At 36.6% G+C, this 15,500-nt stretch overlaps 1 protein-coding gene across 1 annotated transcript in view; it reads left to right on the top strand.

Annotated features, from left to right (window-relative positions):
- COL24A1 (collagen, type XXIV, alpha 1) overlaps window positions 1-15,500 on the top strand; it is a 396,106-nt gene that overhangs the window by 314,906 nt on the left and 65,700 nt on the right. Inside the window, exons 45-48 of the mRNA XM_010860327.1 lie at window positions 4,783-4,836; window positions 4,947-5,000; window positions 11,048-11,101; window positions 12,244-12,351. Of these exons, the coding sequence (XP_010858629.1) occupies window positions 4,783-4,836; window positions 4,947-5,000; window positions 11,048-11,101; window positions 12,244-12,351 (270 nt within the window). The remainder of the gene's footprint in view (window positions 1-4,782; window positions 4,837-4,946; window positions 5,001-11,047; window positions 11,102-12,243; window positions 12,352-15,500) is intronic.

Raw genomic sequence — 15,500 nt, 5'->3', positions numbered from 1 at the left:
GTCATGCGAAGAGCTGACTCATTGGAAAAGACTCTGATGCTGGGAGGGATTGGGGGCAGGAGGAGAAGGGGATGACAGGATGAGATGGCTGGATGGCATCACTGACTCGATGGACGTGAGTTTGAGTGAACTCCGGGAGATGGTGATAGACAGGGAGGCCTGGCATGCTGCAAGTCATGGAGTTGCAAAGAGTCGGACATGACTGAGCGACTGAACTGAACTGAACCAAACTGAGCTATAACTAGTAACTATATCAGCATGGCAAACGAACAGCTAATTATTCTGTTAGAAGGGAAAGAATCTCTTCTTCACCTGGCTGGGAGAAGAAAAATCCTGCCCCTGCTTTTCTGGATAGTCCCTACATTCTTCAGAAATCCTTCATCAGAGGAAAGTTTTTCACTAGGATGGCTGTAGAATCTGATTCTCCTTTAGTCCATATAGTGCTGATGAAGTCTTCAGTCATGGATATTTTACCACCTGAATATGTAATGTGATATACATTTTCTGCTTTGTCTTATTCCATCTTGTTTCTTAGGTTTTAAGAGTCATTTTATCATTTGTTGATGGATCTATTTGAAAAAGCCATTTAGTGCCAGACAGTCACAATAACTTCATTGCTTAGACATCTCAAAGTCATGAAATACCCACACATGTACCCTGCCACATTTTTTCCAAATACACGTTTGATTCAAACAGTGGAACCATGCTTTATTCAGAGTTAGATTATTATGTTATACCCTTACGTGATGCTTTTAAATGATTGCTTTTCTATATGGGCATTGTAGACATGACCATGTCACTCTAGTAAACAGATGGTCAGAATTATTATAAGCTTTTTTAAATTGTGCTCAAATGCACATAGCATAAAATTTACCATTTCAGCCATTTTAAAATGGTACAATTTAGAGACATTTAATATATTGGCAATATTGTACAATCATCACACACTGCCTAGTTCTAGAACATTTTCATCACCCCAAAAAAGAAGCCCTGTGCTTGTTAAACAGTCATTCTACTTTTCCCAACCTCTGGAAACCAATACTCTGCTTTCTATCTCTACCAAATTATCTATTCTGTATCTTTCATATAATTGGGATCATACAATATATAGCCTTTTGTGTCTGGCTCCTTTCACTTTACACAGTATTTTTAAGATTCATCCATATTGTAAAATATGTCAGTACTTCATTCCTTTTTATGGTTGAATAATCACCAAGCTTTTAAAAATACTTTTATATTCACAAATATTCTTAAAGTTCTGATAAACTCATGATTTTCCTGTTGGAGAAAAAATATAGAATGGATAGTGAATATTTTGCTTTCATCTGGCTATGAACAACTGAAAGACATTTTGAAACCCTTATCACCATCCTTTGTTCTTTTTTTCCTCTTGAAGAAACTGAGAATCACAAAAGTCAAGTATCTTGTTCATTATCAGCAGTAAATATATACTAGTCATCGCTATATGTGATGTGTTTTATGTGTTACATATAATTAAATCTCTTCTCATTCAGCATTTATTTTAATGTCTTCCATGGACCAGGAAGGAGCCCTGAATGTAACACGGAGCACTCGACACACAGTCTTTGACTCCCTATTTTAGTATATGTGCTGCCGAAGCGAGCACGTCTTTGACTCCCTAGACATCACATATAAAAAACAAGAATATTTAATCAATATAAAAGCAGATGTAGTAAAATATTTGCCATCCAGAAAACTACACATCATGTATGTCAAGATAAATTCATTTGAGGTTTGACAGAGAGCCAGAGGACATGGTATGAATAAGAACACTATACTGTTAATATTCACTTTTTAAAAGTGTGAGCAGAAACATATAAATACCTAAGATTAAGTCAACCTAAACTTATATGAGACAAAGCCCTAGAAATAAGTTGAATAAATTATGTTCTACCTTAAACTCCTTTTTACTTTGGTTTGTCAAAGGCCATAGAATTTTTTGCATAAAATAAAATAACTACTAATCCTATCCTCACTTGGCCTTCAGTCCTTAGCATTAGATATACACATCCAAATAGCTACTAGACATCATCACAGGTACCTCAGACTCAGCATGTCCCAGTCCAAATCTGATCCTCCTCGTTTTACGTCTTTAATTCAGTGAATAGTACCAGCAGACATCCAGGTGTCTAGTAAACTAATCTTCCCTCTTTCTCTCTCTCTGTCTCTTTTTGCCCTCTGTCTGTCTTGCTTTCTCTTGTCTCTCACCTCTCCCTCCTCATTCTCCCCTTTCTCTGTCCTCTCATCTCTCAACTTCAATTGGCCACTTCTTTTGACCTTTTATGTATCTCTTGAGCCTATCCACTTCACCCTACTTTAGGGTCTCATCTTTTTTTGCCTGAATTCTTTTAATAGCTCACTAACTAGACTCACTATCAACAGTCACAGCCCTTTTAAATCCATTCTCCACTTAACATGTTGTGTTAGATGAGTCTCCATTCATTCTCACATGCTATTCCTCTGCAGAATGCCTTCCTTTTTCTTTACCACCTGGAAAACTCATCCTTTAAACTTCAGCTTCCCATATAAAATCATCACTTATGATTTTATAATCATCATCATATATAATCATCACTTTCCATATAAAATCCTCTCCAGACTCCCTTTGATCATCCAACCCCTCCCACTACTAACATCACCAGAAAAAAAATCAGTCACTTCCCGTAATCTTGCCCACATAACTTCATAATAATATTTACTGCAGCATATTTAATTCTTACTCTGTAGAAAATAATTTGTCAGTTTTTATTGGGATGGAAAGAGCCAAAGGAACTATAGCGGAGCTCCTAGTAAACAAGTTAGTTTTTCCTAAAGTTTGCATCCAAACATCACAAACCTCTAAGAGGAAGTTGGCTTTTCTATGATCATTCTGAAAGGTCTCTGTAAAACTGCAGCTAGAATGCTGACAAAACCATAATAGACCATGATGGTTTGGAGCTTTGTAGTTGACTCAGTATGGTTACTCTCACTTAGTTCACTTTGTAACCCCAACTTTTCACCAACTGCTTCTCTCCTGAGCTGGCTTTATAAGTGACCTACAATAGTTGTATTTACTTGAATGAAGCTCCCTCATGGTTGACCTGATTCTGTTACTTGCTGATCCTAGTCATGTTTTGTTGGTAAGAGTCATGTTGTTTGTGGGTAGTCATCCTTTTCTCTTTAGTTATGACTGTGTGCTAGTTACAGAAAGCTTTCCAAATTACCCTTTATCTCTTGCAACTGTTCTCTCCCTTAAACAGGATTTGTTTACTTTTTCAGGAAGTTGAATCTTAAAACCATAAACATTTATGCTGCAGAATGCAAACAAAAAAAGACTTCAAATGATCTTGCAGGAGAATAAATCATTAGCTTTAAGTAATCCCTTCTTCTCCTAGCCCAGAAAGGAGATGAGCCTGATAACTGTCCTTCCTATGGCATCCTTTCTGTAATATACAGGAAGACAGGAATCTGAAGTGGACAGTGGGGAAGGGGATAAAAGAGATTACATGTGGAATTCTTTCTGCATAACTGTTACCTGACATGCCCCTAGGTTGTTGTTAGTTTCTGTTTGCACACTTGAAAAATGTGGCAGGTCAGCATTCCTTTCTAGGAGAACTGGGCTGATGACAGATTGCTAGAGTCAGAGTCACTTGATGTCTTGGCATATGCAGTAATGACTACCAGTCTTTAACTCAGTAAATCTACTATCTAAATGGCTGTGACCTTAATTTGTAAAAGTGGAGACCATAGAACACTGGGAAAAAGATTGAAAAAAGACATTTGCTTTCAAACTCTTTATTTACTAGTTATTTACTATGTTAGTTTCCTGAGCCTGCCATAATAAATTATCACAAACCAGATGGCTTAAAACAACAGAAATTTATTCTCTCATAATCCTGGAAGCCAAAAATCCAAAAGCAAGATATGAACAGGGCAGTGCTCCCATCGCTGGCTCTAAGAAAGAAACTTTCTTGCTTCTTCCAGCTTCTGGTAGCTAACAACATCCCTTGTGGCTGCATTACTCCATCCTCTGCTCATCTTCACATGACCTCCTTTGTATCCTTCTCTTTCTCTGTGTGTCTTACAAGGACACCTGTCAGTGGATTTGGGGCCCACATGGATAATCCAGAGAACTTCCCAGGTGGTGCTATGGTAAAGAACCCACCTGCTAATGCAGGAGACATGAGAGACACGGGTTCGATCCCTGGGTTGGGAAGATCTCCTAGAGGAGGAAATGGCAACCCACTCCAGGATTCTTGCTTGGATAATCCCATGGACAGAAGAGCCTGGAGGGCTACAATCCAGAGGGTCACAAAGAGTCCAGGATAATCTCCTTCTAAAATACTTAACTTGATGACATCTGCAAAAACACTTTTCTCCAAATAAGATCACATTCACAGGTTTTGAGGATTAGGGCATAGACATCTTTTGGCAGACCTGTATTAACCCATATGGAGAAAACCTCTATACTCTTTCTCAGTCATCATTATATGCAAGTGGCTGTTATGTTTTCTAAGAGAGAATCATTATAATATTTAAATTGAAATTTGCAACATTCTGCTACCACTTTTAGTGATACTTGGCAAAGGAAATGGCAACCCACTCCAGTATTCTTTCCTGGAAAATCCCATGGACAGAGCAGTGTAGTGGGTTTACAGTCCATGGGGTCGCGAAGGGTCAGACACGACTGAGCGACTTCACTTCCACTTTAAGTGATACTACTCTATCCTCTAAGTTGTATGTCTTAATGTATTCTAATAATATATCCTTTTCTCTTCATAGGGCCATGTAGGTATACCAGGACCAAGAGGTGCCACCGGACAGCAAGGGCCCCCAGTATGTTTTGAAAACATTCTTTATAACTCTGGCATTTAAAAACATTAATGTTAACATATCTTATTTGGTCTCTGCTTTATCTGTGATTTCTGTTTTGATTCCTGTTAAAGGGTGAGCCAGGTGACCAGGGTGAACAAGGACTAAAAGGAGAGAGAGGATCTGAAGTAAGTTGAAATCTTTTAAGACAATTTGAAATGTATTGCTGGTTTGAGAAAGCAAGGACACAGGGCGTTGCTGTTCATTATAACTTAAATGATCACTTACCCTTTCAGAACAAGAATCACCATGGGCCTCTAAACAATGTGTTTGTCAATAATTGTGCTAAAGCATCATTATTGATTAATTTATGTGTTTTGACTGCCCTCCAAATTTCCCTTTACCAGCAGACTACTCTGGCTTTTAGAAAATTGCCTAGACTTATCCCAAACTAATTGTCCTTCTTTGGGGTTTCAGGTAGAAATAACAACTAGCCTTAAAACCAGTATCACCAAGAGAAAATTTAGCAGTCATGCTTATATAGTTGCTGTAGTAAAGTAGGGGTATAAATCGTTGGACTATATGACACAGAGTCAAAATTGGCTTAAAAGATTCTTTTTTTTCCCATAGCAAAAGTCAATTATTTGTTATCAACAAACTAAAAATATATTATTACTGAATTTAGCCATCTCCTTCCCTGTATCAGAATAGATGTTGCTTCAACCGTACATATGGAGAAGGAAATGGCAACCCACTCCAATATTCTTGCCTAGAAAATCCCATGGACAGAGCAGCCTGGCAGGTTCCAGTTCATGGAGTCGTAAGAGTTGGACACGACTGAGCAACTGAGCACACACACACAGCCTTACATAACAACTGGATTTGTAATTTGTAGCATCAGTTCATTGCTACCCAATTTTTCATTCAGCCTTATTAAAAAAAAAATGAGAAGAATACAGCTGTCTCATTCACTTAGAATTTGTAATACCCAAATTGAAAAAAGCAGTGGAAAAATCTGTGAACCTAGAACACTACTAATGCTTTCATGTGACTTGCTCATGAGGCTAAGGATGAAAATGCTCTCCCAAGGTTTGATCCTAAAATTTCTAATCCTTCATAGTGCTTTCATTTTCTTGGTGTTTTGTTTTTGCTTTTTGACATATCTCAGAAAAAAGAATTTTTTTTTTGCTGTTTTTTCATATCTGTTAAAATTACACCAATGAAAATAAAATATTCCTACTAGGTCACTGCACCTCCAGCCTATATAGTCAGCTCTTCCCAGGTATTAGAACTGAAAAGTACTGAGGAGCTATGGTTTAAATTCTGTATAATCCATGAGAACTAGTTCTTTTCCCACTATGGGCGATGCTGGCACACAGTCCGAGGTTCCACTAAAAACCCTTATACAATTTCAGATAGGAACGGTTGTTACCAGGACCGTTTTTTAAGGGTCAGTTTGAATAGCCAGATGGATCCTGTGGAATAGCCGTCATCTTATTTCTGTAAAGCTTAATGTGTTTTTTAGATTTGGAAAAGGCCCTTTAAAATCATTTGGACAGCCCTCTCATCTTTCAAATGAAGTAGTTCAGGTCCCAAAGAGATTATGAGTTACTAAGATCACAAAACTGGTTACAACAAAACCAACATTAGAAACTTTATTTCTTGACTCCCATTATTACACAGAAGCCTTCTTTTATAGATTAAACTAAATATTAATTTTACTTAACCAACTGATTCATTTATTAGTCTCTCAGATATGAAACTGTGGACAACTATTAAAAAAAATTGGAGCAAGTCAAGTCAAAACCAATTGCAAACCACTACATTTTTTAGAGACTTTCATAATGCAAATGTAGTGAACTGTCCCATAATGGCTTTCAAATACAGAGACTCAAGCCAAAATTTTATTTTCTTCCCAAAACAAAATTCCAGATTTTAGTGAGTTGAAATTTCTTGGTTAAAAAGAGTATGAGTCTTACTTACCTTTCTAAGTCTGTGTTTGTATTTTAAAGCTACCCTCTCTAACAAAGTTAGAACTAGCAAAGTACTGAGATGACTATTCTTCAGCTTCATTTAAATAAAAAACAAATGAGTGTTTGGATAGTAAGGGCACATTTAAAATTTTCTGTTGTCTAAAGAATTAGATTACTTACTTTTATAGTCTGTAAAGTGGTACAATTCCAATGAATTGAAAGCTGTTTTAAATGGATCTGATTTCAAGAGGGTCATTCTGTTTTTCAAAGCTAAGCAGACAAAAGAGCACAATTCTGCATATACTCTAAAGACTATATATGAATTCATTCACCTTTCCTGTTATGGGAACAGGAAAGTCTGTTTGATTTATGAGATACTTAAATTTAAATAAAATAATATGAGTATGTTTTTTGAAAAGAGTGTAGAATGCTTTTAGCTTTATTACATTTGAATTTTGGGCATTGGTAGAAGAGTGACATTTCCCTCCCTTTTTATGACACCAACTCAATTAATTACCTGCTAACACCTTCTATTTTTTCTTTGTCTTTGGCCCAGTCTTTAATTTCCTACTGAACAGACCACCTCTGTATAGGATTAATATTTAGTAATATTTGGCTCTTAATTTAGTTATAAGAATACCTAGCAATTCAAAATTCAAGGCTTTTTTTTAATGCACAAATTCAAAAAAATACCAGTCTTTTATACTTTGTTGACCTTTATGTATTTTAAACCTCCATTGGAAGTCTGTGGTTTCTCTAACTGGCCTACTTCATTTTAGTTATGATGACAATAATTGTCATAAGGAAATTGTCCATGAATTGAGCATCTAAAAACAGCAGAGACTATTTTGTTATTTTTTATAACTTTATGTTCAGTAGGTAGGTTTCTGCCACAATTTTACCATTAAAAGTAGCAAAAGTATTCTTTAAAAATAATCTACACAGCCATAATTTTCCTTTAGTGTTATTCTGTTGGGAGCTACTTCCTCATACCTATCCAAGTATTAATAACTAATATTCTAATTCTAATTTTCACAATGATAAATGTAGGTTTTAGAGTACAGTTTTTACCTGTTCTGAAATAATTCCCAACATAATAGTTACCCCAAAACATAATTGATTTGTGATGGTACATGAATGTCTTTGTTTTTATTTTGTTATTTGAATGTTTGGAATAAAGCACTTATATGTATGTATAGCATATCTGAACCTTAAGCCATAAACTCAGGTACACTAAAAGTATAACTTTATGTTCTTTTTAACGGAACTTAATTTCTGTTCTGAGTGCCCTTCCTGGCCTGTGGTAGAAACCTAATTGATGGAAATTTAGTCAATTGATTGCCTTTAACTCTGTCCACTCAGATGTCTTGTATTTGATTTAGAGAGTTTTTCCCATTAATTTGCTTTTCAAATATGCAGTTACACTCGGGGTGGCAATGGTGGGAAGAGGAATAGGCGGTGAGATTGAGTCTCAGCCATCATCTGTTCATGCTAGCATCCACTGAAATGTGCATCATCCCTTTGGAGCCCCATCGGCCATCGTTCCACTATTTTGGTGTCTACATTGGCCGTCCTAGCAGAAGTTCTTTGATTCCTGTTGATTTGTACAGCTGTTTTCTCAACTCAAAGATCTCCTCAGATAGGGCCCTAAGGGCCATGTGTTCTTGGCCACATGGAAATAACATTCTGCTGTTCCCCACACCATGCTCTGTACTTGAGGGATTTAGACTTTCTCAAGACCCCTGGCCTGACATCTCATGCAGAAATTTCTACGCTTGTTGCTGAAACTCAGTGCAGTTTAGTGGACATCTCATGAGGCTTTAGTCTCCCTAGCCATCGTCACTGTACCCAAGTCCCCACATCTGTCTGCATTACTATTGTTTCCACCCACCCTGGGACTTGAGGGCAGTATCAGGGTCTCTTCTCAGAGATACCCGTCAGTGTCTTCACAGTCTTGATTCTCTTTTTACCTTTCTCCAAAGTGAAGATTTTTTTATATCCCCTTAGATAGGAAAAACTTTCTCTTACATTATTATAATTCTTCTAAATATGTTCTTTGTGTCATAAATTTTATGACTTGAATCCTTTATTACCTTGATTTTTGAGACTTTTAATATTCAAAAATCAGGTTTTTGTGTGGGTTGCACCAAATACTGGAGTGGGTTGCATTTTTGTGTTAAGGAAATACATTCTTTTCAAACTATTACCCCACCATGAGTTTCAGGGGACTATTTTGAAATTCATAAGCTAAAAAAAGTTTATTTTAAAAATCAAAAGTCTAGAACAGATCTTTCACTTTATAAAAAGAAATACTGTGAAGAAAAAAGCACACCGGTTAACATATTTGAATATTATCACAATTCATATACTATTTTGTGCTATTCAAAACAACCAAAAACAAAATTGTTTTCAATATTTAAAATAGTATTTACTTGCCTATTTCATTTCTTCATTGCGATCTATAAGACACATGTTATTATAGGGGTCATATGTTCCAGAAATTGTATTTACTTCAAGTAAACCCAGTTCACCAACTATCCCATTTTCTTACCTTTAGGAGGAATTTACAGTAGTGACTTTTTGAAGCAAGTAAAATAGCTTTTGAACCTGGAGGTATAACCCCCTTCATTAATATAGTTCCCTTTCATCAAATTCTAACAAAATGGGATTTTTATTTCTTACAGAAAATGCCCTTTTTCTCTGTTACTACATACACTATCTCTTCTTAAAACATTTAAGCTCATTTTCAGAGTATATAACATCTTTTGAAATTTTTTATCTTGTTATTATTGTCAAATTGACTTTTTAGCACAACTACCTTCAGATTTTAATAACTTAACATCCCATTTTGGTGAAATTATCTTGATTCTGAGAACTTCTGACTTCTGAAAAATGTGTCTGGTAATGGCAATATGCTTCTTTTTTTTAATTTGTGAACTAGGTCACTCTTTTCCACATTTTTCTTCTTAAGATAATTTTAGGATAGTATGAGAATAATGGCATGGTTTGCAAGGGCAAATTTCTAACTATCCTGGCAGACCATTACAGCTGAATCAATTATAATTTAAAACATCTCACACATTGAAAAACAAGCAGATCTGTGAGAAATAAATATCTTTTCTTTGTTTCACAAGTATGTTCTTCTCTATACTTCCAGAGAGCACATTTTAAGTTAGTGTTTCGTATCCCTCACTACTTTACGTGCCTTGGAAACAGGAGCTTTAATTTTGCATCTCCAACACATAACAGAGTCCCTGATACCTCATAGTCAATGAATGTTTATTGCTGTTATTTTGTCACAAAATAGCAAAGTCGTGTCTGACTATTTTGTAACACCATCCACTGTAGTCCACCAGACTCCTCTGTCCATGGGATTCTCCAGGCAAGAATACTGGAGTGGGTTGCATTTCCTTCTCCAGAGGATCTTCCCAGCCCAGGGATAGAGCCCGCATCCCCTGTGTTGCAGTGGATCCTTTACTGCTAAGCCACTGGGGAAGCCCCAGTGAATGTTCACTGAATTAATTAAATAGGTACTTAACCAATTTCAATAGGGAGACAAAGGCCTTGCCTGCAAGTGGGGACTTTTGTTTAAATAATCAGTTTCTTTTTAGAACTATGGGGGCTTCCCCATGGCTCAGGCGGTAAAGCGTCTGCCTGCAGTGCGGGAGACCCGGATTCAATCCCTGGGTCAGAAAAATTCCCTGGAGAAGGAAATGGCAACCCACTCCAGTATTCTTGCCTGGAAAATTCCATGGACGGAGGAGCTTGGTGGGCTACAGTCCATGGAGTCGCAAAGAGTCAAACATGACTGAGCAACTTCACTTTCACGTTTTATAAATCTTTGACAGTTAATTGCTTAGTCCTGTCTGACTCTGCGACACCATGGACTGTAGACCACCAGGCTCCTCTGTCCATGGAGTTTTCCAGGCAAGAATACTGGAGTGAGGTGCCATTTCTTTCTCCAGGGGATCTTCCTGACCCAGGGATCGAACCCAGGTCCTCCTGCATTGCAGGCAGATTCTTTACCATCCTGAGCCACCAAGGATAGCTCTTTTTGGAGGCCAGGTGGAAATTCATCGATTATCTGGTCAAATTCTCTCATTTACACATGAAAAAAATGATTCCCAGGAAAGTTAAATGGTAATCCCAAGGATAACCAACTAGTGAGTGTAAGGACTTGCTTGTAGCATCCAGGTCTTAGAGTTCTTTTCTATGCCTTCTGTTTATTGCAATCAATTGACAGCAGTGCTTCACATTTTTAGGGTCCTAAAGGGAAAAAAGGAGCTCCTGGTCCTTCCGGGAAACCTGGGATTCCTGTAAGTAACAGGCTGTCTTCATCTTTATTATTTTTCTAAATAGAATTGGCAACTTTAGCAAGCAGAATAGTTTGGAGCCAATTATGACAAGTGTTGGATAAATCACATTGTCTTTAAAAAATGTTTAAACCCGTGCTGGAACACAGAGGGAACAAAATATGACCATTAGCTCAAAACCAAGCTTGGTGTTGAAATAGAAGTCACTGCAGTTGAAGGATGTTATTTTCCAGTGTATGGAGACCTGTCTGTGAATCCATGCTACTACTGTCTGATGATGAGCCACTGAAAAACAGGGAACTTGGAGTCTTGACTAAATGAATGGTGACAAAGGTCAGAAATTTCCAAGCATGATTAAAAGGATGTAACCTGGATTTTAGTGAGAGAACTTGACCTCTCATTTTCCTGGGAAATAGAACAGAAAGTCTTAGGGAAAAAAAAAAAACACTTCAAATCCTTTCATCATAAAACAAAGTTTAATTTTACCTTAGCCATTCATTTCCTCTTTGGCCAGGCAAGTATGTGTTGACTAGCTTATTAGCAAAGGCTTCCTGCTGGTCTCCCCTAGCCAAGGGCCTGATTTGAGTGGCCTGTGTTGGTTCAAGAAAAGTAAAGAAGTGAATATAAATTATAAGCACGTTGAGATCAGAGATCCCTGTAGATTAAATCTTGTTCCTCAAGAATAGAAACAAAAATGTTCAGACCTTTATTCAGTTGTATATTTATCTAATTCAAAGCAGCAATTAAAGAGCCTTAATTTATTTCTTGGGGAAATAATACAGTATGAAGTTTTCGAGATGATGAATGTCAGCCTGTATTCTATGCTGACAAGTGCACATGGCTGATCTTTTCTCCACAGCTGGATAAACCATGGGCTGGCACAATGAGAAATACTAGGAAAGTACATTAAAGCAGAAAAGATTACCAAGTAAATTACTGATTAGCTTGGCATTTTGTTTAGGGGACAGTTGACTGATCTGTTGTATCCAAATAGTAAATTATTAAGGAATCCAGGAAATAGAAAAATTTATCCTGGGACAGAGTATTAAAAATGTAACCCCCTATCTTAATAAGTATAAAAGTATTTGTCATTTAAATATCTGTACAGCATCTCTCTATAATCCAAGTAATTTTTAATTATCAAGGGACTTCCAGGACTACCTGGGCCAAAAGGCATGCAAGGATACCATGGAGCAGAAGGCATTTCAGGAAACCCTGGAAAAATTGGGCTACCAGGAAAACACGGACTTCCTGTGAGTAGATTGAATGTTCTTTGCACTTTATTTCTTATGCATAAGTGTCTCTTTACAAGATCATAGATATTTTGGCTATCTTTCTTAGCTTTGACATTCGCTCAGATTAAGCCAATCATTACTATAATAATTATTTTGGAATTGTATTTATGATTTTCAGGGAATGTCAATGAGTACATTCTGTTGGATATTTTATATATAATAACCCATATTAATAATTTATATCATTCTTAGTACATATAAAAACTGGTAACTAGGAACCATAAAGAAGTAATATTTTAAAGGTTACACAAGCTGACTGTTTTGAGTTCATCAAATGTCTTAAGCCACCTTTGGAACATTTCAGGCTTAGCAATAACTCAAGGTAAGCTCTGCCAAAATCATTTTCCCTTTACTTTTATAGCCACACTATTTTATAAGAATTATGTCAATATTTTCTGTGTTCATCCATTGGTGATGCAATGAGCAATGACATAGATTCTTATTTTTATGCAAATTTCTATCTTATTTATTTGATCAGAAATTTAAAATGATACTTTTGTCTTCATTTATCTACTTTCCCTTTTTCCTTCCTAAGGTCATTATAATCTGGATATTTATTGTTATCCCATGTTGTGTTTCCACTTGAAATATGAGAATAATTAATCACATATTTCAGTAATCCAGTAAATCCAGTAAAATTTATCCTTTTACTTTTCTACTATTTGGATATGGTTATATATTAATCTGTTTTTCTTTTCTTAAATAAATCAGTCCTAGTTGTTTATTCATATGAACCGTGGGACTGTACCAAAATCAAACCCAAATTAATATTCTTCTTTCACTGTAATTAATTATCTCATTTGTTTAAAAAAAAATCTATTGAATTATGACCAGCAAATCTAATTATTTAAGAAATAAATATCTAACCAGATTCTATCTGGAAAGGTGAATATTTTTAAGGAGGCTTAGCTTGGTTTCTATTTGTTTTGGAGACAGTATATCTGAACATCAGACCATCAGGTTAAGGCCTAGAAAACTTTGAAAGTCAAGCTGATGTTTTTAATTAAAATATGTATTTCATAAACTTCTACTATTAATATCAGTCTGGTTAAAAGAGGACTTTGATTTGAGATCTCAGTCTTAAAGAGAGCTCATGCCCTGGGCCTTCATTTAGATGCTACATTCTAGGCTCACCATGTAATAGTCTTAAAATGAGGTTGTGGATTTTAAAAAATACAATATCAAAAGCTTAAGAGTTGGTCTGAGTCTCTGTTTAAGTTTTACTTAAAAATGTTATAATGAATCTTATTTTATTGCTTTGAATAAGATTTTGAGGGTTGAAACAAGGAAAACCACATTTCAAAATATGTCATATATTTTGCTGTGAACACAAGTTTAATCATGGAGGTGGTATGTATGTGGATGTGCCCAGTAATCTATAAGGCTAATAACTGAGTTATAAGTACTAATAATAGCAAATAGACTGATTTAATTACAGGAAGAGGAACTCATTTGTTTTCTGACTAAAATACCACTAACCCAGATACTTATTCCAGATATGGATAATACAGATCAGTATCCTATGTATATGTGTTCAATAGGAATTTCAGATATTCAGCATATAAGATATCTATCAGACACTAGTGACAGGTCAAAGTCATGCATTACTTTTTATATCAGGTCACTTCATTGTGAAAACTTCTTTCTGGTAATATGTGACACCTGCAGGTCCCCCTAGAAAGGATTGAAAATTGGGAAATGGAATGAATACACTGATTTGGACTTAGAAAAATATGAACCATTTTCTCTTGCATCAAAACAGCAATATGGCACGTGACTATTATCTGCTGCTAGTTTCTAGAACAAAAACAGACATTTTCTAATTACATTCTTCTTCAATAGGATAATACTTCAAGGACAGTAATATAATGACTGAGAGAAGCTAATACAGAAAACAATTGATGCAAATAAGATAGTGATTTCATTTTAATTCTAAGTTATATTCTAGAATCTGGCACATTGCTTTTATTGACAGTGTGGGTGAAGGCTAAGGCATGAAACCAAATCACTAGCTCAATATAGGATAGACCAAAATGAAGGGGACTTAAAGCCAGATGCTGAGGCCACACTCAGGGCTATTGCAAAACTCAGAACTCCAGAGCATATTGGCAGGGCTTCTTTACTTACAAACACCAAGCATGGCTATATGGATTGCCCATATATATGGGTTTGCCCAAGCTCTGCCCACTGGGAAGAGTTTCTTTCAGTGATGTCTTTCACAGTTCAATGCAGCAGCAATCCCTTGTAAATGATGGTGAAATTCAGTGCACATTTAGCTCTAAAACAAGCTGGAGCTTTCTTCTCCCTTACTAAATGGTTAAGAGAATTCTCTAGGAAGGCTGAAGGAGCAGTAGAACAAGCATCATGGACGTCTCAATTGCATGATCGCATATTTCATTTGTGATTTTTGGACTACTAGGGCCCAATACTGGAGAAGGCAATGGCACCCCACTCCAGTACTCTTGCCTGGAAAATCCCATGGACGGAGGAGCCTGGTGGGCTGCAGTCTATGGGGTCGTGAAGAGTCGGACACGACTGAGCGACTTCACTTTCAATTTTCACTTTCCACTTTCATGCATTGGAGAAGGAAATGGCAACCCACTCCAATGTTCTTGCCTGGAGAATCCCAGGGACGGTGGAGCCTGATGGGCTGCTGTCTATGGGGTTGCACAGAGTCGGACACAACTGAAGCGACTTAGCAGCAGCAGCAGGGCCCAATACTATTTCTATTTAGACGTGAATGCTGCTGTACACAGCTAGTTTTATGATTCAGTGGATCAGCTATCACTCTTATCATAATGAGCAGTTCAGGACACATAGTTATTTGATAATTCAGTTTCAACCAGACAAAGTCCAGAACTGCTTTCCAGATGGGAGATTACATTTGGCAAAGAAGGCATGACTTACCTACAAAGCCTTATGGATATAAGCTCTGATTCTCTTATTGGGATTACCAAAGGGTGCATATAGCATCTCTATCAGCTAAAGACCCTTCTCATATTATTGGATCTGCTCAGTCATCCATTCAGATAGCAAGGTATCTTACATGGCATCTTGAATCTGCTGCAGAGTCTTTCCTCGGGGCCCACAAAAACTAGCAAGTTGCA

This window comes from Bison bison, unplaced genomic scaffold, assembly GCF_000754665.1.
Source record: "Bison bison bison isolate TAMUID 2011002044 unplaced genomic scaffold, Bison_UMD1.0 scf7180017864466, whole genome shotgun sequence".
Classification (NCBI taxonomy): Eukaryota; Metazoa; Chordata; class Mammalia; order Artiodactyla; family Bovidae; genus Bison; species Bison bison.
The sequence above is the reverse complement of the archived record's forward strand: the minus strand, read 5'-3'. Positions and strand labels throughout refer to the sequence as shown.